Source organism: Sinohyriopsis cumingii, chromosome 14 (assembly GCF_028554795.1).
Source record: "Sinohyriopsis cumingii isolate HCF-2022 chromosome 14, ASM2855479v2, whole genome shotgun sequence".
NCBI classification, from domain to species: Eukaryota; Metazoa; Mollusca; class Bivalvia; order Unionida; family Unionidae; genus Sinohyriopsis; species Sinohyriopsis cumingii.
The window spans coordinates 23,129,301-23,155,677 of record NC_142974.1 but is presented as its reverse complement, the minus strand read 5'-3'; the positions used below and the strand labels follow the sequence as shown (position 1 = coordinate 23,155,677).

Below are 26,377 nucleotides of genomic sequence, written 5' to 3'. Positions count from 1 at the left end.
TTTTATTTTGTGTACATCTGACAAAATCATGTTTGCATAAGATTTGAGAAACTGAACATTGCATGTGCAGTGTTTTGTTCTTAGTGCATTCTGAATGTGAACCCAAGTTACAGTGCTTTGAACTGGAATTGGAGGATAACAGTGTTGTATTTAGGGATTGTTATTGGTTGTTCGACACATGGAGTTTTACTTGTGATGAAGACATATTGCTCGATAAACAGAACTAATTAATGTCCTAAAATTCTAGAACACAAGACTATTGTCCTCATTCTAACACGGTGCTTTTATCCCCATTCTGAAACAATAATTGTCCCAATTCTAACACAAGACAGTTGCCCCCATTATGACACATGCCTGTTTTCTCGTTCTTACACAAGGCTGTTATCCCCATTGAAAAATACTTTGAAACCTTTGTCAAAATTGATGAAACATTTAATTTTTCATATTACTGTGCCTCAGAGAAGGTAATGACATCACACTGAGATCAAAATTTAGGACACTATTACACATTTTTCTGCCATCAGTTTTGGCATTCAACCAATCATTAAGTGCATTACACTTGCACTTTTGTTAGATTATGTCGCAGTAAAATGTGTATTTTCATCACAAACATGTTTCCTATTTTGCTTTGAACCACGCCTGTGGCCTAGTGGTTAGAGCCTCTGCCTTGGATGCGGGAAGTTGTCGGTTTGATCCCCTGTTGAGTCATACTGAAGACTTAAAAAATGGTACTAACATCTACCTTGCTTGGTGCTCAGCTTTAAGAGGTTAGTGTTAGGTCTTGGTGGGACATCATGCTACAGGTCTGTGGCATGATGCCCCAGTGCTAGACATCACTATAAACTGCCACTCTGCATATATCATAGTGATATGACTTTAAAAAATGGTTAGAGACATACCGCATGAACACGCTTATAAGTCTTAACCAACTGTAAACTGCATAAACCCAGATATGCCCTTGCATACTGCACCAACAGATCATGGTCTGTGCACTTTATTAGGAGCAATCAGTAGAACAAACAACATGTACCCAGGTCTGCAGGTGCATTTTGCTATATCAGATCAGGATCTTTACTGTTTACAGTTTGACTCAACTTATAAGCAAGTATTTATAGGATATTTAAAAGACAGTTAAATTTAGATGTCGGAATAAATTTTATACATTGGTGTTTCTTTTCCATTAATGACATTAAAGACGTCAATTTGCATGTGTAAAAGATGTTTGTCATTTATACCTTTGTGTGACATTTTTCATTCGTGACATACATAAGGCTTGAAGTTGCATCCATAAATGGTGTCCAAGATTGAGTGGGTTCAGTTCTAATTCCATACACATCTTGGTAGCTGGTAGAATATTTATCAGAGGATTTGTCATTAGAGAAGATTCTATGTAATTTGAAGTAACTCCTTTGCAGATTTGGGGATGTTTCCTGATGCACCCTTCTGTGTGTCCTGAGATGTGACTAATGGATGCAGGAATCATGGTAGTTCACGTTAGAAATCCCCAAAAGTGTGTGTGTTAAAATTGTACCACTAGATCAGCCAAGGATGGCTGCTATGGTTCATCAATGGGCATGACACTTTACACCTGGTGTCTCTGTACAAACAAGCCTACTTATGTTGATTTGCTATAACACATCAAACTAATAAATAAGAAAATCAATACATGTAGTTAGAATTACCAAGGTACAGTGACAAGTGATTGATAAATCTTACCAAAAATAACAATCAAATTTGTGCATGAAACTCAAGTTGAATACTCCCATATCCGATATGATACTTTCAGCAAATCTAGGTGAAATGCAGGGCTTGAAGTTATGTGAATTGGCTAACCTGATGTCATTGAATTCACTAAAATTGCCATGTTATCAGTATTTTGGAGCAGTGAAAATTTGTATCAGTTACTTTCGTAACAACTAACTAGTGGGCTTGTGTAAGACCAAGCACATTAAATGTGAGACACCATTCTTTTTCATAGCTAATTGGTCTGTTTGTTGTGCTAATTGAATAGCTACTGGCAATAAACACCCATGGTGGAAATGGACAGGTGTTATTCCAGGCATCAATTAAATTAGGGCTAGTATTGTAAAAACAAGTCTTCATACACATGGAAAAATCCTAGTGTACAGGTGCCAAACTTTGATTTCAGTATGAAAAATAACTAAAGATTGAAGTTATCAGGCAGGTATTGGACATGGTCAAGTCCAACATACAATGTTACATTACCATAGCATGTAATAAAATTTATTAAAAAAAAAGATAAAACACACAATGTAAATAAAATATACAAAACACATCAATCTATGGAATGCTGCTTGACCAAGATTAGAGACTAGACCTTATAGATCAAGATCCAATGTGTTTATGAGAAATAATCCCAGTAAATGATGTTTAATAGTCTGGGAGAAGGACTAGAGACATGAAATGTCATGAAAGTTGCATGATTTTTAGTCCGTTCTTGTTCAGCCTACAATATTAGGAATTTGGCATTACTTTGGTGTGCCTATTTGTTAGTGCAACCATACCCTTTATTAATCTTGACGATGAATTTAATGAATTTTGTTTCTTTTTCTGTTCTTTTCGAAGGGATGATGGAGGTTACCCTATGTATGACATGCCTCCTTATGGTGGAGGACCAATGCACAATAACGGACCACCCCCAAACTGGGGTCCAGGGCCAGAGATGGGACCTCCTCCTGGTGGGCCATATGGTGGTGGAGGACCAGGCCAAAACAGGTTAGAAACCACAAAATGTTTGCCTTATAGTTTGTGTTCAGGTTATTTTCTCTGTAGATCCATGTTACTCAATATATGCATGTGCCATGAAGTGTACTGTACTGTTCAGGTAACATAAGGTCATTGTGATCTATATTGGTTTTGAATACAGTACCCTTTCACAGTAACATTCCATTAATTGATTTGAGTATCTAATGGATCTGGTTTAGCCCCAGTACTTGAAGTGCTTAGTACATTTTATACACTAATCATTATAATATTTCTAATGCTAAAAAATATAGCCAACCTTCAACCCTAATTTTAAAACCAGTGCAATAGGAAACACACAGATTTGGGGTAGGGTGGCTTATAAATTTAAAGACCTGCTGTTGTAAGTAATGGCAGTCATATTTTATATCGCAAAAGCATCATTTGAAGTGATATGAAAATGCATCATGCCAGGATGCTTTCCATCAAACTTTGGTCACAATGAGGCTTTAGATAAGAAGTCGGGGTTTATCTACTTTCAGTAACAATTGACAAATCTCATGGCAGATTGACTTTGAATCAGGTGCTTTGTGTTAACTTATGCTGAAAAGAAGGTGTGTTTAAAAAGTATTTGCTTCTATTTTTGCAAATGCATACATGCCAACCATTACGCTTTTGGCGTTATCATTACGTTTTTTCACTAACTTATGCCTTACGCTTAACTGTATTCGGATTAAGCATTTTCGCAATATCCCCCTCCCAAAAACATTAATAATTTGTTTTCTCATTTTTATTAACATCCCATTAATCCCCAGACTGTATTCTAGAAAAGACGGCTTCTATGTAAGTACAACATAAGAGCACGCTTGTATGAAGACTTGCGTGCATTTTCCTATTATTGTTTTCTCTATTTATAGCAGTTACCCTATTTGCAGGAAACATTCTGGTTTCTACTTTTGACATCGGTTTCTATTTATAGCAGCTGTATGGCTTAGTTAGGAGAGAACAGACTGGTTTTCTAACTTGTGATCTTTGCTTGCAGATTCTTTGTTCTAATTCATATCTGTAAAGGATCAGTTTGTAGGTATTTGGTGCTAAAAGTCATCAGATATATTCTAGCCAATACGTTTGTATGAGCAAAAAAAATTTTCAGATAATTTCACAGATGGGTTAGGAACAGATAGAAACTGATTCAGAGATGAATACATGAATTGCACAATACAGCGTTCCATTCTTGGGCAGCTTCATGCCCCTTGCAGGCTACGTGGAGTGGATTTTAATATTGGTCATGGTGGTAAAACAAAGAAACCTTGAATTAGCTTGTTTTACTAACCCCGTTACAAAGGTATCTTCTGTTTTTACAGCAAAACTTCATTGTGGACATGAATTTTATAATGCAGAGGTGTTATCTACCAAGTTCTTAATAGAACACAGACTACCCCTAGGAGTAGAAGACTACATTGGTCCTTTGTTCAAATGAATGTTTCCTGATTCCAAAATTGCAGAAAATATGCATGTGCAAGAGCAAAATCATCTAGTATTGTTTGGTGTTTAGCAGAAGATAATTCACTTAAAATTGCAGAAGCCATGAAAATTGGGCTGTTTGGTATTGCAACAGACACGACTAGTGATTATGACAAAAAGTTCTACCCAGTCTGTGTAAGAGACTTTGACAATGAAAAGGGCAAAGTCAGAGTGCTCTTCTTTCATTACCAGAATTTACCGTAGATTCCACTTGAGTAAACATTTTTTTATTTTATTTGCTTGATAATGCTTTGAATAAACATAAGTTTGCAGAACTCTGTGTGGTTCTCAGCTGACACTGATGACTGGAATTCATAAAAGATTTGTATTTTATATTTTGAAAAATGTCTCCATCATTGTACATATGAGATTGTCTCTGTCATATGATGAACTGTGCTGCTGATAAATTAGAAGGAGAACTCTTGAAGTATCAAGTTGGCACTCTACCTGACAATATACTAAATGCGGACAGAGTTGATTTTTTTTCATCTTATTTCCCAGCTAAAAGATCCAGTAACTGGAAGATATACATTTCCTCTTTGTCAGGTTATGACAGGAATATTGGTTCGTTACCATTCCAATGCTGTGAGAGATTGTTCAGTATTGTTACCAAAAATAAAACTGAATTCAGATCCAGGTTCTGTGACCCAGCACTTAGTGCTTTACTGGTTGCAAAACATTCCTAATCTCAGCTGGTACAGAGTGTTTTGAAGTGCAATATGAGAGTCTGTTGCTTTTTAAAGCTCAAAGCGTTATATACGAAAACTTGAAGCAGATTGATGTTAAAAGTCGAGAGGGATAAATAAATCATTTTGTACATATGCTCATTGAATTTGTATCATGTTATATGTGGATTACTCTTTTTATGCTTTGAATACTCTTTTTGTCCACTTGGATTACACTTTTTCCTCACTAGGTTTGGCATGTATGCTAATGATGGTGTAAAAGGTACATTCTAAATTAAACACATTACCCAATCACATTAACATAAGGTAAGAGAAGTCTGAAATGCATCACATGCAGTTCACTCACCCTGGAAGCTGAAGCTAGTGCTATCAGGATGCAAGTCTTGTTTAATAAGGAATTTTCCAGCTTAGTATTAAATACAGGCATGGCTTTAAAATGTTACTTTGTGTACGTCCACAATGAAAAGAGAAGGGAAAACAAGCATTGCACAATACAAAAAATTGTGTTAATAGTTGAGCTTGCATTTAACAAGATGACCTATGAAGTACATTACGAACTTAAACCAAAAAAATCGACGATAGAGATAATCCGATTACTTACGTTACTTCACAATATGAATAAATAATTGGTTCTGGATACATTTGGGAAAAAGTGGCCGCTCGTGAGGGGAACATTTTACATTTTTTGTACTAATATGCTGGTCGCTGGTTGGGTTAGAGAGGTGGCTGTTCTTGAGGGGTACTTTTGAATACAAACTTGTCTGTGCCATGGGATTCTGGCCATAAGAATCAGGTGTCCATTACCTGTACGCGATTTAATTATGCAGACGAAACTTTTTTCAGGTGGACAAAATGCCTTCTTTGTAAAGAAAGCGATAAAACACAATTATATGTTAATAATTAATCTCGCTTAGACAATAATGTGAGGTACAATGATGCAAAATAACAATGCATTCACTCTGAAACAAAAATCGTTGAATAATTCCATTATAATCGTTCCTCCAAAGATAATGTGGTCACTTGTGAAAAGTGTGTTCCTGATCAACATCGCATGTATAATAATGAGCAGTACAGAATGCAAAAAAAACATTCACCATGAAACATTAAAATGTTGTTTTGTAATGTATCATATAGGTAGCAGAAATTCTTTTTTATCATTAGTTTTTAATAATATTTTTACTTTGCTCCATCAGTTAAGTTTTTAACCCTCTTTTTTGTTACCTTGAGCCAACTGTTTGATTTGTTTTCTGAATGTATACACATTATGTGGATAGGTTATGATATATGTATGACTCGGACCCTGCCAACCCTCATGATTTTGGCATTAAGTTCGAGTTAATGATTCATGGATTCATGCCTCGTGGAAAAAAAATCACAAATTCCCGAATTCTCAATTGGCTTAAATCTTAATAAAATACATTATATTCTATTAAGTGCAAGTCAAAATGCAGCAGTGATCACTCCTATCCATAACGGTCTTGTATTGCTAGTTGCAGTGTTAGTAAAACTAGATTCAATTGTTACAGTTAAAAAAAATGCTTTCATCTCCACAGGAAAGGATAGGTATTCCACAAAAAGTGAAATGTAGATTGGATTACACCAAAATTGGCCTTGCATTTAGACATTAAACATCGGTGAACATTATCCTTTTCGTACAATAGTATGCCGCAAATTTTAGAACTGGGAATGTGCACAGAGGCTGATATCGTTGCTTACAATTGACCTGTCATACATGTACTGTATAATGATATTATATAATACATGTATGACATATAATGTGTAAGGAACAATACAAGCCCCATGTGGGCATGTGGCAAAACAATGTGAAAAGGCACACAGCTTGTAAAAAGCACATAGCTATTGGAAAAATGAAGAATACCCAGATATTTCAGCTTTGTAGTACTTTAAGTGACCTACTCAAGTTCCGTAAGCTTATCATTGCTGAAGCATTGTTTGTGAATTTTCTTGTTGAACATAACCTGCTTTTCTCAGTTGGAGATCAGCAACAGTAACAGTGAAGGAGTATATCCCATTATAATGAAAAATAAGACAAACTTTGGTGCCTCCTTAGGTGCTGAATATTTGCAACAATTTTAGTCACCAAGATTAAACAGAAGGTAAGAAGGCTGAACTGTTTTGAAAACAAATTTACCATAGCCCAGTTGAGGAAGTTCAAGACCGCCAAAGCATCATATGATGATAAATAGCATGAATTTTGTAAATATCAGTAAATTTTGCTGCATATAAATGTGTACTTGTAATCAGTGTAAATATTTTTTAGTTTTATTATGTGGTTTTCATATAATGCAATTCTGACCATCAAAATGGATGGAGCTAGTGTCATGGTATAAGTTTTCATTAACTGTTCAAAATTCACTAATTTGTATCCCTCTTTTCACTAATTGCTGGAGAGTTAGCAGCTCTGATGACTTCATTATTCCAAAATCGGATCACTGTGACATATTTTATGCTTCAATCTCAAAATTTAGTTTGTGATTTGTGCGTTGCGTCCTATTGATTTTGCTTGTAAATTTATATGCTTGTTCCATTGCTCACAGTGCATTTTCAGATAAAAGTGCTTTCTTTATATTCGCCTACTTCTAGTATTTGACTAAATTCAGACTCATTGCCTAGTTAATTGTGACCCATTGAAAAAGCTGAGATTTCAGCATGGATTTCTGATGCTGAATCTGTATTTTGACCAGAAAGTTTAAAAAGGATATTGTCATGAAGGATTGTTTTTACAAGAAATTGAAATGAATGTGGGGTTTCAGTGGTTGGCATGTTTTTTGACAGCTTTTGTAGCTTAATATAACAAATTAGGCTATGCAGTTAAAACATAACCTGCCTCAGATTGTATTTTGATAAAATATTGTTTCAATATGGAGATGGGCTGGGGTTCTAAATTACAACTGAATCTTCACTTAGTCAACACTATTATTTGTTTTCATTTTATTTCCAGAATTGACCCAGATTATCCGACGCAGCCTCCTATGATGACATTTAAACAGTTCTTGGGACAGCAGGAGGATAACATCAGTGATCAGGATGCTATTAAGAAGTACAATGAGTACAAGTTGGAATTCCAAAAACAACAGATTAGCGAATTCTTTTTGGCACACAAAGAGGAGGAGTGGTATGTGTGGCCCACCTGCAGACTTGGCCACTTTTTTCCTTATTTTTTAGGCAGATGTGTGAGATATAGGTATCAGTTTTATATCACCGGTGAATGATAAGATATTATGAGATATTATCTGTATTTGCTTTTAAGCAGAGTCGAGCTACAAAACAGCAATAGACCCTGATTTTCTATTACATAAGGCTTTGAAAGTCATATTTCCTCTACAAATTTCGCTATTATGTTACCAATGGTCTAAAATTTGTGCCCATATATACTTGGGATGTCCATTGTGCCTAACCTAATTGTTTCTTGACAACAATTGCACTGATCTCCATAAACCCATTTTTAGTCTGACATTGGCACTTTCTGCATTGAATCTCTTTTTTTTTTCTAACTCTGATGACATTGGAAGTAATATAGTTGAAATAGTGTGTAATAGTTTCTGGGGGTTCAGTATATTTTTTAACTTTTCATGGGTAAGACTTCTGCGAAAAGTTTATTTGTAGAAATTTAATATTGTGTGCTTGATTTGTGGAGGAGATATGGTTTATTGTGGGTTTTTTAAATTAGTTTTGTTTGTGAATTAGCACATTTAGTCTCTGGAAGAAGAGAAAATCTTATTTAAGTTGATAGGTTCAATACCAATCATAGCTTTGCACAGGTTGACTACAATTTATCATTATAAATTATTTCATACACTGATAAATTTTCCAACAAAATAGCCTCATTTTGCAATAATTTGTGTTATATGTTACAAAGAAGTCATATTTTACTTGAGCTTGCCATGGCACAGACTGGATATAATCAATTTGGCATCTGTCCATGTTATCAATAAGCTAGAAAAGCATTGAAATTTAAGTCTTCAGCTTTCAATACCCTTTTATCCAATCCTCTTTAAATCTGGAATAATGCTAGTGGATCAACATGCTGTTCATTGTCATGGTAAAATCTTGCCAAAAAATAAATGTCTTGACTGCTATTACAGCTTACAGTTGTCGGGTCAGTGCAGTAATAAAGAATCTATAAAGCATGATAAGTAATAACAAATATACAGGAAAACGGATTCATTCTGGATTCATACTTGAAGCCAGACAATAGAGATTTTAACTTAGGGTTATAAAAAAAAACTGTTAATCATCTGCAACTAAAACATTTGGCTAAATGAATAAAATTGTTGTTACTATAGTTTATATAAAGTAATACTGAAAAGGTTGGTATCTGCGATATGGAAATTGTATTTCAGACGAAGTATGTCTTTTGTTTTCAAGAATAGAATTTGCCTTCTGGTGATACTTTTGTATTTAATTTGATCTTGTTTTTAAGCACATTTGAACTAGCATTTGTGATATGTATGTATGTCTTCCTAATCAATATTTTTATGACTGATTTTAACATGTACATTCTTTTCTCCAAGCTTTGTGTGTGAGTTGCTACTCACAGCACCAGGTTTGACAACGCAAGACTTCCGCGACTTAGATTAGATGACTGCGCACAATGCAGTCTAGATATTTTCCAAGTTTTAGGGCATAGTTAGGCATGCAATAATGAATATATGCTACAAATCAAAGTATTTATCCGCGTAACATGGACAACAATGGGATAAAACCCAAAAGGGAGACAACCAAACAGGTAACAAAGACCAAGGGCAGGTTTCCATCTGGTTTTGTTTTAAAGCTCTTATTGCTTATAATCTGTATGCAGTCATTTATTCAACTATTGCTTTATAAATCTGCATACTATCTATATGACTTACCTTTACAATAATCAAAACAAATTTATTGTTGTAGCTTGCCAGTATGACAATGAAAATATTAGCTTCTTCCATCATGATTTGTATATTGTGTGTTAATAAGTTTTTGTCCTCCATGTCTTTAGTTTGAGTAACAAACTTCTTTTCTAGTTTTAATTGTGTATGAATGATGTTTTGATGATATAGTGGATAGGCCTAACAATTTAATATGGAGTCTAGTCTTTTATTGGTAGCTCATTATGTTTTTTGCTTAAATGATGCAAAAGGATGTACCATAATGTTCAAGTTTCATACTTTTGTGTAGAGGGAAACGCATTATGTACAGTGAAACCTCTTTATATAAGATGTTAAAGAGACAACAATAAAATGTCCTTTTTGGACAGGTGTTTAACATATAGATGTTGTTGATGGTTATAAATATCGTAGAAGGGATCCAGCATTCAAAAAAAAAGTCATTCTTATGGAGGTGTACACTAGAGCAGGTTTCATTGTATATTGCTTCATGGTTCTGTCATTATAATGATTATCTACAATAGATAGCTTTTAAAGTGTCTTTTCTCAAAAGCTTTAAACTTCTATAGACAGGGCAGATGACAGTTTGCAGTTGTATTTGACTCAGGCATCAACAAAATAATAACATTTGACTTGTGACACAAACATGTACACACTGTATGACCTTTAACCAATAATATACTACAGCTGCATTTGACCAGTTCTTGGTGATCATTAAAAATGGCATGCTATGTACCATAATTGATCAAATATGATACAGCCAGCAGAGGCTTCATAAAAAATAACCATAGTTAGGTCTATACCATTCACATGTTTTAAGGTGACCACCTATCACATATATATACCCATGTTCCTATTCTTATGTTATAATGCAATATTTTCTACAGGTTTAAGTCCAAATACCACCCAGAAGAATGTGAGAAAAGACAGAAGGAAGTGATTTCAGCTTTGAAAAAGCGATGCAATGTTTTCTTGGAGCTTTTGGATGGGACATACTTTGAGAACATATCTGTGGATACAGAGAAGCATGAAATGCTTGTCAAGCTCCTTGATGCAGGTAAAGCCTTGTGCATAAATCATAACTTCTTTACAATTAACATACTGGTCGTTGTTCTTCTACATGACGTGTTATTTTTTTGCCATCAAGAACATGCCTATAAAGAATTCAGTGTATTACAAGCATAGAATTTAGTCAAAATCTGTCAGACAGTTGCAAAGTTAGTATAATATGAATATGATAATATTGTCATCTGTATTTGCTCAAAAGTCGTCTGACTGCAAATAGTATACACCCTTATTTTCTTTCACCTAATGTGATGGCAAATCATGGTCATGTTTTATTAGTGAGAATTACAGTACATTGAAAAGAAATATCTTGGTGTTAGTCTTTACCTTGGCATGACCAGATCAGAGGAGAATGAAGATTGTGAATTGACCCAGGCATGACATGCACATTGCTAATCATTGGTCTACTTTGATCAACAAGGATTTGGCCTGAAATCATACAACTCAGGAATTTCTGATTTTACGTTTGCCTGTCATAAATTATGTTCCTTTTTAAGCATTTTATTAATTGACTCCAGTGTTTTATGGTTTCCAGGCCTGGAACTGATTTTATTTTGTAGTGTTTATACCATTTATTTAAAAAAAAAAGTTGGGCCTTTGTGCCCCTACCAGGTCCAAAAACAGGTTATTTAAACATTGACAGGGTCATGTATCCTTATCTATTTATGTATTCAAGAAAATTCAGATATGTGTCATCAGCCTACCAGGCCATGTGTCTTGAATATCTGGATTGGAATTCATGCTTAGTAACCATTTACTTCTAGAATTCTCTTTCAGTTTACATTTTGTTCACCCTGTATGCTAATTTTGCTGAAGATTTCATCTTTACAGTTTCTGTCCATGATCATGATTGGTGCCCAGTTTAACAAATTATCAGTTAGACATTTACGTCAACCATTGAAATTGATTGTCTTGTGCTTCGTGGCAAGAAGCACATTCTGTTTTGTCAGCTTGGGTTGCACTTGATTGACTGTGTTTAAAATCAGCTGTAATAATCATTTATCTATTGCTTTCTTCTGATATCCTTTTTGATTGCCAAAGAGGCAAATGTCTTATGCCATAGATGAAAGGCATTGGTTGCTTGATGGTCCAGCCTAAAATGAACATTGCATTTGCTAGCCATTTTGGTCCAGATGAAGCATGCAGCATTTGTTGATATCATGGTCTGTAAAAATGAACATGGTAGTTGTTGACAGCTCTGGCTTCAGGTTTGTAAAACATTTGAACTCAGAAACAAGCCTGAGATTTCATTTCAACCATCACACACTGCATTGCTAATGAATGGTCAGTTCATACTTGCTGATAGAGGAAATTCATTCTTAAACCCAAGCTTAGAGCTCTGTGACCCAGAGGCCAGTTATATTACATATTTGTTCAGAAAAATAAATAAATAATGCTTTCATGGGTATGCAGTGATCTATAAACTATTGTAGGCAGTCTGTCCTGATTGTTGTCAAATGTCTTTATGCTCTGCACATTGTGCTGAGAACCCATTCCATATTATGGTCAAATTCCAGATGTTCTGTAGTTGATCACTGATATCTTCAAATTTTTTAAAAATGTGTTCAGAATGATATACTTTTCTCTAATGACGCTTTTTATCACTGCATATTAACTTCTGACATAATATTTGTATGAATTGTCTTATTTTGGAACGTTATATATTAACTTCTTCCCATCTAAATATTTGTAAGAATTGTCTAGGTCTTGTAGCATATACTACTATAATACTATATTTGCTTTAGTTGTTATGAAAGGAAAATAATCTCTGTGCGGGCCAAAAATTTGATTGAGCTTATAACAGCTACTTTGCCAGAGCAGATGGCTTTACTGACACTGACATTTAAAAAAAGAAATGCTTTTCTCAGTACACAGTTGTTCCTGTAATTAAATCATGGTTCCTTGATCTGCATCCTGAATCTATTTATATGGCTAATTCCATGAGGAAAAAAAGTCATGTAAACTGACTTTTTCAGTTATACACAACATAATTATGTGGCTTATTCAGAGTGAAAATGGGCATGCATCTGACATCTAACATTGCACCATCCATAGCTGTCTTAACAAATCTTGTATCTGATTCTTGTGAATGAATGGTGACATCAGCATAGTGTTTTATTTACGACACTTCTTGTTAATAAATGGTGACATCATCATGGGGTTTTTGCAACATTTTAATTGGTTCTTAATGACAATGTTGTAGATCTGATTACCAGCATATCTGTACTACCAGTGAAGCTCGCTATACACCAGTTCATTTTATGTGCTTTCATTTTAATGTTATTCATTATGATGAAATAACACTCAATTTGCACTACTGAGTTTGTTTTCACACTATCACTGGTGCCTTGTGCTATGAATCTTTCGCAGCTCTTGTATGTCATGAAGTTAAAGTTATTGTTTGTATCTGTATACTTCTCTGAGTTTATTAACACAGTGTCTCATGCAAATACAAATTAATTTTGACTTGATTATTTTATTTATTTGCACTCCAATGAACATGATGATAGCCCATGCTGTGATATTGATTTTGACATTGATTTTTAAAAACAATTTGCCCCAATATGTGGACTTAACTGAATAAAATCTTAAGTGATAATATTTCAGTATTTTCATATTTTTTTGTCAGAACATATTACCTATCGATTTAACAAACCTTAATATGTAGTTATATCTTGACAGATTAGGTGATTTTATGTGCGTGATGTCAAGTTCAGTGTCAAAAGCTATGGGTAAGGATGTAGTACAGCAGTTACTGGTATCTTGTGAACAAGATAACTGCAACGTAAGAAAATAGTTTTGTTATCCAGTTTAGTATGTTAGAGTTTCCCAAGAATATCAGAGATGGTTTCAATACCCAACAGATAATTGAAGAAATCAAGTTGCCTTAGTTTCTCCTTCAAATACATTCCCAAATCACATTAAGATTAGGAATATAAAGATATCCCCAGAATCCAGCCTTATTATAAAATGAAAATTGATCTTTTATGTTGATCTCTTTAGATAGAGGGCAATAACTCTTGCATATAACCTCCCCTTGCTCCCAAAGGTGTTGGTAGTTTGTAAGCCTTGGTTCCGTACTGTAAACTTTGTATGTGATGCCACCCAACAGTCCACAGTCATTGTCAGAATCAGCTATCCAACCAGGAGTTTGGATTTTTTTTCTTTCCTTCTTTTATTAATCATTCCTTTGCAGATTGTGCACATCTTTTTACAAATCCTTCCAATTTCTTGAACTCTATTTATTCAGCCTTGTTGTACAACATGCTAATGTTTATTGCATGTTGTCACTCACGGTTTATCATGTCAATGAACATTTGTTTAGCATGTACTTCATCTCATCACTGTATTATGTGTCTTATATAGTTGCAAGGAGTCTGGGCTACAGTTTTACAGAAAATAGCTAAAGGGGACGATAAAAGAAAGCATTCTCACAAAGATGATGTATATCTCTTAACCATACATCTAAAGTCACCATATCTTGTGAGTCTTATGTAGAACGTTGCTGGGGTCCAGCCCACACCTCAGTGGGAGAATTTTTTTGTTGAGGTTTTGCAATCTACTGTTTTTGAACAGATGCTTCATCTTGATCAGGAGATGATGACAATATTATTAAATACAGACTATTTTTTACCCATGTTTCTATTCTTGTTTCAGCAGAGTTTTCTGATTCTGGGAATGTCTTTCTCTCTTTTTCTCTTCCCCCCCCCCCCCTTTTTTTTTTTTAAAGGCAGCCCCCTCATATTTGGGCATTAGAGCATCTGCCTTGGATGCGTAAGGTCGTGGGTTCGATCCCCTGCCAAGTCATACCAAAGACTTATAAAAATGGTACTTACTTTTGCCTCGCTTGGCACTCAGCATTAAGAGGTTCGTGTTAGGACTGGTTGGCCTGGAGTCAGGATAATGTGAATGTGTGGGACATCATGCTATATGTCTGTGGCATGATGCCCCGCTGCTAGACATCACTATAAACCGCCACACTGCAGTCATCATAGCGATATGACTGAAAAATGTTAAAGCTACATTAAAATTCCAAATCACACATACTCATGTTTGGGCCTATAAGTCCCAGCTTGGGCACTTTATTGATAGTCCTGCGTGACCAGCCATAATTATGGCTCCACCTCCATACTACTACAGGGATATTATTGGCAAGTTGGTCCGTCTACTCTCAAGCCTTATCTTTATGGGTGAGTGAGTGATATGATTGGTATAATCTCATTTTTTTTCCACAAAAAAAAATTGCATCATGAAATTAGACCTATCTTTGTGAAACCCATGTTAAAACTTGACATTTGTAGCTGAGACATATTAGAAGCTGTTGGCTGGCCTGCAGAGTCAAACTTCTCAAGTTTGTATCACATGACTGGAGGTGATGTTGCATATCAGATTAGGAGAATATGGCATACATGGAGGGAATTAAGCCATTATTACATAGAAGGATACCCTACCAGATATATTTTTGAAGCTCAGTGCTCCTGCCTCCTGTTAACTATTCTCAATAGGTTAATGTGACCAATGAACATTTGAAGGAGAAAGCAAAGTAAATTATGTTTAGAGTACTTACCCAAATACATTGCTTAAAACCCCTCCTAAACACACTGCCTGACGTATTGGTGTGCTGAACAACTTGCAACACACTGCAAGAATGAGAGCTTTTGGGCAGGAGTTGTTGTCCTTTTTAAAAGAAAGAAAATACAAAATTTCTGTCCTTTTAGTAGGGATGGACTACTGAGGTAGCAAAATTATATTCCAAACATTAGTGTGATCTATAAGTATTCTTAAAGAAATATACAGTGTTTACCTTTACGCACATTTGTGCATCAGGGACGCATGCTGGAGAAAATTGGCACACACATTTTGTTGCCGTGCATTTTTTTGACGCAAAGGATTTTCATAATGTGATCAGGATTTATTTAATACCCGATGCATTGGGCGATAATGGTATCATAATACTTCGGTCATAGGCATTGACTGTGTCCCTGCTTTGTTTGCTCCCTGCCTTGCACTCTATTCATATAGCAGAGTGCACTGCAGGGAACATGCGAAACAATGAACCAGACTAGCATAGGCAATGTTATGACATAGCTTCTCTATATCTCGCGAGCTCTCATGTGATTTCTGTCGAGCTCAGTAAGCTGTCATCTAGATGTTTAACCTCAATGCTTGATGCACGAGAAAGTGATCCCCAGATTAAAATGTTGTGCACTAAAAATCATTAGCGAAGAAAGTGAAAGAAGCAGAACACAAAAGAGTAACTGTGGATTTACCTTAATGAAAAATGGAGAAAATAATTCCCTTTACAGGAATACAGCACTTCCATTAGGATTGCTGGTGTGACTGCAAACGTAAATGATCCTTTTTTGACAGGGATTTAGAATTTTTAAAAATCTGCCCGCATTGGCCACAAGTTATCTGGAGAACACGTTATAACCCAAGACATTCTTTCACAACAAAGAAATCAGTAAACTTGCAGAGACAAATGCGTTCTTTGGATTACAAAGTCAGTGGGTCATTGCAGATTTTGTTGGTTTTTAACTTTGCTGCAATAAAAGAAAGATCTTAAAGTTCAAGTGTAACTTATTAGAAAGAAGATGAATCATTATCCTCCATAATATTTGGATAAATTTGTTCTAGGACGAAGTACAGTGAAACCGATGATAGTACACATTTTATGAAAGGCAGTAAATTAACTGCCATTTGGTTAAAAATATTTATTTGGCTTTTTGTATTGGCTTGTATGTACTGTGTTGGGCTATAATATTGCTTCATATTGATTATAAGGAGACTGTTAAAAGAACGATTATAAAAGAAAAATGAACTAATAAAATTATTCTGTGAATGGACAGTGCATTTGTTTGTTAGTTGTGCATGTTGGTTTATTTGTGTTAAGAGAGAGAGAGAGAGTATGTTGTGCAAGTTGCAATATCCAATTTCACGATGAAAAAGTCATATGAAAATTTGTCAGTACATATTTGACCCCCAAGGTTGTTTTTTTTTTACCCTCAATTTTACACCCCTAGGGGATACACTGAATATAGTGTACTTGAGTATTTGCTATCCTTTTGACCAGCAGGATATCAGTTCTTTCAAGGAATTTTTGTTTGATTTTAGCTGTGATAAAAATGGAGGGAGGTACAGACTTCGATTTGACTGTTCTAGATGAACCAGAGGATGAAGTGGAAGGGGCTAGGAGTAGAAACAATTCAGAAACTCATCCTGTGGATAAAAGGTTAGTGTCCATATTAGAAGTATGTCGTTGCTACCCAGATTAGTCCTTACTGTGAATCATTAGACTGTATCACTTGCATGTTTGTGATGTCGATATCTTCATCAGAAATTTAAAAATGTTGTGTTAAATTTTGTCCCATGCTGTCAGTATCCATTGCCATGTGGTGAGATATTACTTTGTCTCAAGTTTTATGATTTATATATTGCCCACACTTTGCAGAGGGTCATGTGTCTTTGCAGGTTATGGCAGTGTTGATGTAATCAACGTATAGGACATTTTAAAGATTGCTGAAGAAGGAGGGGAAGTTCACATACTTTCACTTATAATGGCATTTCCTAACATGATGTACCTGGGTAGGGAATTTCCCAAAGCAGCTGAAGCATGTTTGAGATGTAACATGCACTTTGATTTATCTATGGCAAGGTGCCCTGACTGAGTTGTGCCAGTTTGACCCACATACCCATGCAGGGCTTGATCCATGTGTTAGTAAACGGCTGCTGATCAGTTAGTGCTGGTTTTACATATTTAGCTATTCTGCTGCAATATAGTTCCATTACTTGGGTGGAAAGTCCTTTATGAAGCATTTAAAGCATTTACTTGGGCTTGTAAACTGGTGTAATTAACATTCAAAGGAGATAAGACCAAGGTCTTTTAACTTGTGTTGATAAGCACTGAGCTCCAAATCATGCTTACCAGATGAAGTCGTATTTGCAGGCTTTCCTTCAGTGTACCTCCTATGTAGAAAAAGTGGACAGTCAATGGCATTCTGACAAACATTTTTGTTGTGTGTTTTACACTGTATCAATAGAAGCTCCCCAGTAAAGCCAGTGCATTCCATATCTTGTTACATTCAGGCTTCCCATTATTTGGCAAAACATTTTTTTCATATACATCAACGGATGCATTAAGCTAAAATTTTAAAAGCTAGGACATGTTAAAGTATGTGAACAAGCTATACCATCATGATTAGGTTGCTGGTCATACCTGTGTTAGAAGATATTTTCTTGAACTGGTGCCATTCAGAAGCAAACGTAGTATTCTGCCTAACACTTTCTGTTAATTTGTCCTCCTATTGACATACAGCATTGTCCAGGGTGAATTTGAAAATTTAATTGAGCAAAGAAAGGTGATAAATTTTATGCTCATAACCAGTCTTCTTTAATTATATTTGGTAAAAATGTTTAGAAATACAGGTTGATTTTAAAAGAACTTTTTTACTTGGAAATACAAAATAAATTCAGATTCAAACTACTGTTATTTATATTATAATTGTGCGGTAACTATTTTTTCTGTCTGTCCTTCAACTACTCCATGCATAATGCGTCAGAAAACAGTTTTAACAAAGTCTGGTATCAGTCAAGCTCATAGTTAAAATAAAAGATACATACATAGTCTATATTTCATTGAATGTCCATGAATATACTGAACTAACAGTATGATTTTTTTATATAATAAAAAGTCACATTGCATGTGCAGTTACTTTAATTGTTTAGGAATTTTACTTTTGGAACATTACTAACATTGCAAGGTAACTATTTCAAAGAACATTTACAGAATAATAAAAAAAAATTACTGTGTTGCAGAGGAGGTATTTAAATTAAAATTTGCTTTTTCTTAATATTATACATATATTGAGCTTCTTTCTGGTGTCCTTTTGCAGCCCGGAGGAGAAAACTAGAAAACGAAAGAGGGAGGACTCGAGAGAAGAGAAAAATCCAGATGTAGGTCATGAATTTTTTTAGTCCAGCTACTTATGATGGGGGAAATATAAATTGTTTCACACCAATTTATACATTTATGTGTCAGTAAATAAGCAAGTTTGTAAACACTCTAGCCTATATCATCTATCAGTACACAAGCTTGCAGAAAGCACAAGCATATAGCCAAAAGTCCATGTAAGCATTTTATCCATCTCAAACTTGCAGACAGTCTATCATTTTGATTGCAAAGAAAGTTTCTATAAAACTTCATTCCAGCAATAGTTGGATGATTTGATTGAGACCATATTTTACTAGCATAAGAGTTATAACCCTTTCAGGCCTGCCAACCCTTATGATTGTGCTGTCTTGCGAAAATGACCCTCAAAATATGGACTTAAGGAATAAAAGCATAGCTACAGAAATATGGTTGTCACATTAAAATCCTGATAATTGGTTCATCACTGTTTGAGTTGGATCCCGGTTTAATATTAGATTTAGTAGAGTTAGGAGGTAACCATATTGTTTCATGTGAAGCATCTACATGGTGAAACTGTTGATTATATAAGTTTTTAAAAATGGCATCTAGCGAGCAATACATGTTAGAGACGAAAGGAAAATAAGCATCTTAAACAGCATTAATAATCAGTCCAGAAGAGAAAAAAAATATTCAGATTCCTGTGAATAAAAGTTAGAAAGGACACTGTTATGTTTAATTGGACATCATTTGTTGAGTTGAGTATGTCTTACGGTGGGATCATCATTTGGAATAAAAAACTTTTACAAACATTGCATCATTTTGAGAGATAGCAACAAGCCATTGAGCTGCATAGGTTTTTTAACTGAAGTTTTTGCAACTGTACTAGATGTAAATAAGGTCTATGTGTACTTTGCTAACGTTTCAGTTGAACATGATGTTTATCGTCACTGCAGTAGTTTTGAATAACAAACATTTATAAATACATGTTTTCCAGCTTGACAGTAGCAGTACATAACATTTTGGTACACCTTACTGAAAACTGGTCAAACTAGAGGAAAAAATTGAGTGTATTACAAGACAGTTTTGTTAGGGTTGGCACGTTTGCCTTTTAGAGGGTAGAAATGGGCATCTTGATGTTTTTTAATCATACTAGCATCTATTTGGGGTGGGTCTTTGTGGGTCTTTCCAGCTGGCTTGCTTGAAGTACAGACATGCATAGGAGTAAGAAAAAAAATGTATTATTGCAGTGCCTTCCTGGATAAAGTGTAAGTAGGTTTTAGACAAGCTTATCTGCTGCTGAAATTATTGAACTGCCTAGAATCTACAAACTACCTGTAAATCAGTGATGTAATGTACCATATATACTCCCATGTATGTCAGATCCAAAAGCAAACTGCATAGACCCATTTCTGCTTTGCTTCAGTTTTATTCCATTGGATGGGAGTAATGACTAGAATAAGCCAAATGGACCCTACTTTGACTGCCTGCAGTCATTCAGTGTGTACTTTTGGTGGTGAAATTTTAACATATTTAATACAAATATCTGAAGGATCACATGTTAAGCTTTATTTAAATAGATTCTGCTTTTATAGTTTTTCTGTGTGTTACCTAATTAACAAAAATTACCTAAGTATCAGATTTCTTTCAAAAGGAGTACACTAAAAAGTGTAATATGTGCAGTGATCAGGTCCATTTTTCATCTGTTTGCAGCAACCTCTAGAAATAACCATCACAGGGGAACAAAAAGAGTTGATGCGCAAGGCCCAGGAGTATACAAAGAAACAGCAACAACAGGAACAAAATGAAGATGAGGTTAGAAGCATTAATTGATGAACAACTTCAGTATGTCTTCTTCAGGTTGACTAGGATATGATTCCTTGAAATATGTGTAAAGTGAGAATCCAGTACAAAATTTTACAAATGATTTCTGACCCATTATAATCAGCTGTAATGTTTCTTTGCTTCATGATCTCTCATTTGACAAAAAAACGTTATAATTAATACTGATTATGTCTGTGATTACTTTAGAATGAGGAACAACTATGGACATGCATTATAACTTTTGTTTGCGGAGACTATTCTGCTGCCCTACTAGAATTGTGTATACCTGCTTATAAATCAAGTCTTACAGCAAACAGTATAGACCCTGATCTGATGTAGCATACTGCACAGGCAAAAATAGGGTTGATGTTTGTTTTGCTGATTACATGACAGACTGTATAGACCCTGCTTTGGCCACACATTACTCAGTGGTATGTCTGTGTTTATTGCTGTTTGCCATTGGACTTGTAAGCAGATGTATGCAATGTATAAATTCTTTATTGATATTTTTACTCTTTATATGGGGGCCCCGAGTGGTCTACTTATTTGTTACGGATCACTGCCATCTCACCTCTGTCTGCATGGGTTCGAGTCTAGGATTTGGCTAATATGGATATGTGAGACAGCTTGCCAGTATTTTCTTGTGGGTTGGTGGTTCTTTCCGGGGTTTTCCAGGGTTCTTCCTCCACCATTAATATTGGTCGCCATGCATAGCCTATTGTGTGCTGAAAAATGGCGTTGAACCCACCACCACCACCAACAACTCTTTATATGGAACTATACTATAGTGAATATTTTCCTTTCGGTGCCATAATCCTGCACGTTATGCTATGATACAACAAGGCATGTACTAATGCAATGCAGTAATATGCTTTGCACAATGCTTGCTAACCATGGCTGATTCAGTGGTTGGATTGCGGCTTCTGGCGCTGTTAATCACCTCTTACAACAAGATGGAGGGGGCAACATGCCTGATCTATATCTATGCATCCACTTGATAAATTGTCATGGTTTATAAGTATAAATGATTTTGCTAAGTTGAAGGCTGCTTATTGTTAATGCTAGTGTACCTGTTGGGGGAAAAAGAATGGCAATAAAAATGTTTTTCGTATCTTTAGGAAAAGAAAGGGAAGAAGAAAAAACGTCAGAGGGATAAGACAGAGTACAGTTATGAGAGTGAGGAATCTGAGTCTGAGAGTGGGTCTGAATCTGAGCCAGAACCAGCACCACCAGGTAATTAGTCGCAGTCATTGTACTGTTCTTTTGAGTTTTTATATGTATTAAATAACATTGGGTTCAACACCAGATGAGTAGTCATAATTGTTCTACTGTGTGCTTTGGAGTCTTTTCGTATATATAAATTAACATTGGTTTTTTTTCTTCTTAAATTGTTGAGGATTTTTTAATTAAATTTGGGAACTATTTTATGTGCAATTTTCCAGGTTTACTTTTATGGAATGACTATGAATCTTTAACTATCAACCTTCACCGTTTCAATGACATACACATGTGTAGTGCACCATGATAATCAGCCAAAGATGTGTCGTAAATACTGGCTGTTCACCTAGATTTTTTGAAAGCTGATACAAATGTGCAACTGCACAAGAAGATCACATTTAAAGATTTAATTATATAAGCTAGTAGGGTAACAAAACAATTCTCTGAACTACAGACATTCTTAATTTCCTATTGAAGATGCATAAAATCATGCATCTTTTACAGCTAACACTTGATCCTTGTTTTCAAAACACCGGCAGTAACATCTGCCCATATGGAACATATGGACCTGAAAACATGTACCATGCAAGTCAGAAGACTAAGGATCCTTTCTTTTTTGTTGGTGATTTTTATGTTTTTATGGCTATCAATAAATTTCACAATATAGATATATGAATGCTTTTACTGTTCAGTAACATCTTGCTTAGCAGCAATGTTAAGGATACAATAATCACCTTTTCTAAATTCATTTACATATTAACTTTTTTAATAAGGGACACATGAAAAGAAAAAACATTTTCTGATACATTCATCAAACATCTGCTGACCACCAAAATACATTTTCCATTAAATGCTGTTTTTTTTTATCTGTCGCCATTTGTTCGCTTGGATTTCAACCTTTGTTACTATTTTATGAATAGTTTATGTTTCTAACAGTAAGTCTCTTTCTGTATTTAGCTGTATTGGCCTTGAAAAGCCAATCTGACTTTATAAAGGGACATAACTCTGGTTTTCTGCATACGAGGAAAGGATTATGCCCATAGTGGTTACCTAGATATAGTGTGACTTTATTTGTAGTATTGTGAAAACTATACAAAATCATTTGAGCAGAAAATGCTTCTGAAAAGTAATTGTTGATTTTCACACAAAATACTTTTAATTTTTTTTTCTGTAATGTCTTTTTTTTTAAAGAAGAGACTTGGATTAGAAAAATTATTAGAACCTTTATTATTTGTATTTTGAGGGATGTTGATATTTGCTTATAGTCATAAAAAGGAACATGATTGTCAGTATCTCATAATAATTGTTCATTCATTTGATCCTTTTAAATTTATCATCTTATTCCTGCAATCCATCAGTATTTTCAGTAATTTGATGTTTATGTAGGTCTGGAAAATGAACCTCCTCCACCAGGGATTGATGATACAGATGAGGGTGAAATTAAAGAGAGAAAGAGAAGATCCTCAGGAAAAGAAGGTTAATATAAAATATCACAATCTGATTCATGATGTGTTTTATTAAATCTTGATTAGATATCAGCTTCTGATTTAGTAATTATAAAGGCATACCCAGGGATGAATATTAAAAAAGAATTAACTCAACATGACTTGCAAGTTTCTGATGGTGAAATTGATTCTTACCTTGAAAATGTTTGTATTCATAATAATTTAAAACAAGAAAAGATTACCCTAGGCGGCCCTGTGGGTTGGTGGTACTTTCCAGGGTTTTCCCAGGTTCTTCCTCCACCAGTTATACTGGCTGCCATATATAGCCTATAGTGTGCTGAAAAATGACATTAAACCATCAACAACAACATACAACAAAATACTGCCATAGATAAGAAAGACAAATAGAAACTTGTTTTCCTTTGCAATTTTGAATTAATATTTTTAATTTTGTAAAGAAAGGTCTTCAAAATTCTGATATGCTCCCATAAATCTGGATATTGTTTGCATATATTTATTCCGGCCGCATTGGCCTAAATTAATAAATTGTTTGGATATATAATTACCCCTTAAAATGAGGGGACATGAAATGTACTGGTATCGTGTCCATCCATCACACTTCTGTTTGCTTTACATATATTAAACCTTTTTTGTGAAACTTTATATCCTTTCATATGACTGGAAACAGTGCTGATTAAAAAATAGAATCTGTTAGGTCAGCATCGTAAGAGTTATGCCCATTTTGATTACAAATTGTGTCTGTCCATATGATAGTCACACTAGTCCAGCTGTTAACTCCAGAACCATTCAGAGGATCTTCATGAAACGTAATGTTCATTCATATAATGACGATGTTGTGTTCCATTTAAAGGTTGGCTTTCTCATTAGGCTTCTTTCTGGCGTTTTGGACTATTGCAGACACTGAGGAAGACTTTAACTCCAGCAATGTAGAGAAAAGTTAACATACATTTGTATGTCTTTCATCTACCTGGATCATTATGTAGTTTTTATCACTGTTGGGAAAATAATATTAAGTACAAAGCAGTCATCCGATGAAAAATAATGCTTCTGTGTTCTGGGGAAATGTACTTGAATTTTCAGGTATGCATTACTATATTATGAAAGTGCAATTAAGAAATTGAAAATATGAAAACTTACAAAATCTGAGGAAAATCAGAATTTAGCAGACAAGTGAAATTTGTTTGTATGGGGTTTGCACATTGAAAAAAATAAACAATGGAAATTTTGATTAAATGAAGACAAACCCAGTTTGAAATGTACTTGTGTATTGACATCTTACATTGTGTTACACAATCAGTAATGCATGAAGTACAGTACATGCACATGAAAATCCATGAATATTGGTATAGGTCACAAATTAGAAAATTCCTATCAGTCACACCCCATTAGCCAATATATACAGTGTAGAAACATATTTTTAAAAAATGTATATCCATTGTCAACCAGAATGTGTCACTAAAACAATTTACTGTAGTTCAGTAGTACCAGTCTTGAAAGACCAACCCTTCTGCCAAAAAAATAATGCTCACTCAAGACAGGTGGTCTCATGACAGCTCATAACACTATGCAACCAATAAATATGTGCAAGAAGAACCTAGTCTCTCAAAATTGATGATCTTTCATAGCAGTGGTCTCACAACACAGGTTTTACTGTATTCATTGTTTCCAGCAGCACGTGCTTGTTTGGTTTCTACTGACATGATATATGTACTTAAACTGGCCTAGATTTTGGGCTGCCTGAGACAACAAACGTAAACTTCTTAATGCGGCTACCAAAGGAAAGAGGCTACTCATAGAGAAATGAAAACATGTCACCTTGTTCTGAATTAATTCAGCTGAAAAAAACTTGTACTTTTTGTATAAAAAAAATCAGCACCAATTCATAAATGAGTAATGCATATAATTATGATTATTTATAGCATAATCAACCCATCAAATTAAAATGGAATTTAATTAAAATTTAAGTAATTAAACTTAAATGTTTTTGGCAAAGTGGGTAAGAATAATGATAGTTCTGAATTTTCTGCAAGCTGCTTCTGATTTTTACATATTGACAGAATATTATAGGTGAAAAAATTTCACACACATCTTTTCAAGTTGCCCCAACTTCAGTTTCTGTAATGGCCAAACACTTAGTTGCAGGATATTGTAAATTTAATTTGTGTGTTACGACACCGTTGGTAGCCATCATAAACATAAATAATTTGTTCTTCTCATCCAGTTTTTTCATAATTGGCAACCAGCTGTTTAAAAATGAAACTTCATTTTTAAGTCGGTAGCCATTCTACAACCAATATATTAGACCTATATGAGGCCCCGTCTTATGATGTCTAGTTGGCCCTACATGAAAATGGTGCTTATCGAACCTCCAATATGGCTGCCACACTAATCATTTTGAAAATATCAACATATTAACATTGTGCTTTGAACAAAAGGCTTTCTATAATGTCTTGCTGGTCGTAAATGAAAATGGTGCAAGTCTGATATCCAGTATGAACAACATGGCAGCAGTCTCGAAAATCTTGTTTCCAGTTCTGGAAACAGAAAGTAATATCAACATTTATATTTTACACCGAAGACTTCTTGGCGTGTCCAAAAATAAAATGGTGCCAGTCAAAGAATTGTTATGTTTGCCTGAGTAGCCATCATGAAAAGCACGACATTGTTACTTCGCATGAATGGAGAGTCATTTCAGCATGGAATGGTTCCAAGAAGACTTATTGTTGTGTCTATTTTGTCCTATTATGTCCACCATGCTAGCTATCCTGAAAATAATTATGGATGGTCCTCTCAAGATAATTTCTGCATTCATTGCTTAAAATGAAGAAACAGTCTTATATCAGATTCAACCTCTCCGGTGGCCTAGTGGTTTTAGTGTCTGCCTCGGATGTGGGAGGTCATGGGTTCGATCCCCAGCCGAGCCAAAGACTTATAAAAATGGTACTAACACCTGCTTCGCTTCGCACTCAGCATTAAAGGGTTATTGTTAGGACTGGTCAGCCTGGTGTCAGGATAATGTGACTGGGTGGAACATCATGCTACATGTCTGTGACATGATGCCCCAGTGTTAGACATTACTATAAACTGTCACACTGCAGACAT

The 26,377-nt window shown here is 34.9% G+C and overlaps 1 protein-coding gene across 4 annotated transcripts in view; it reads left to right on the top strand.

Moving 5' to 3' along the window:
* Positions 1-26,377, top strand: part of LOC149783418 (serrate RNA effector molecule homolog) — an 81,564-nt gene that overhangs the window by 14,275 nt on the left and 40,912 nt on the right. For all 4 annotated transcript variants that reach the window (XM_089931644.1, XM_089931646.1, XM_089931643.1 and 1 more), the window contains exons 4-11: positions 2,587-2,736; positions 7,876-8,049; positions 10,684-10,853; positions 16,976-17,093; positions 18,754-18,814; positions 20,481-20,582; positions 21,710-21,824; positions 23,196-23,285. In XM_089931644.1, the coding sequence (XP_089787770.1) occupies positions 2,587-2,736; positions 7,876-8,049; positions 10,684-10,853; positions 16,976-17,093; positions 18,754-18,814; positions 20,481-20,582; positions 21,710-21,824; positions 23,196-23,285 (980 nt within the window). The remainder of the gene's footprint in view (positions 1-2,586; positions 2,737-7,875; positions 8,050-10,683; positions 10,854-16,975; positions 17,094-18,753; positions 18,815-20,480; positions 20,583-21,709; positions 21,825-23,195; positions 23,286-26,377) is intronic.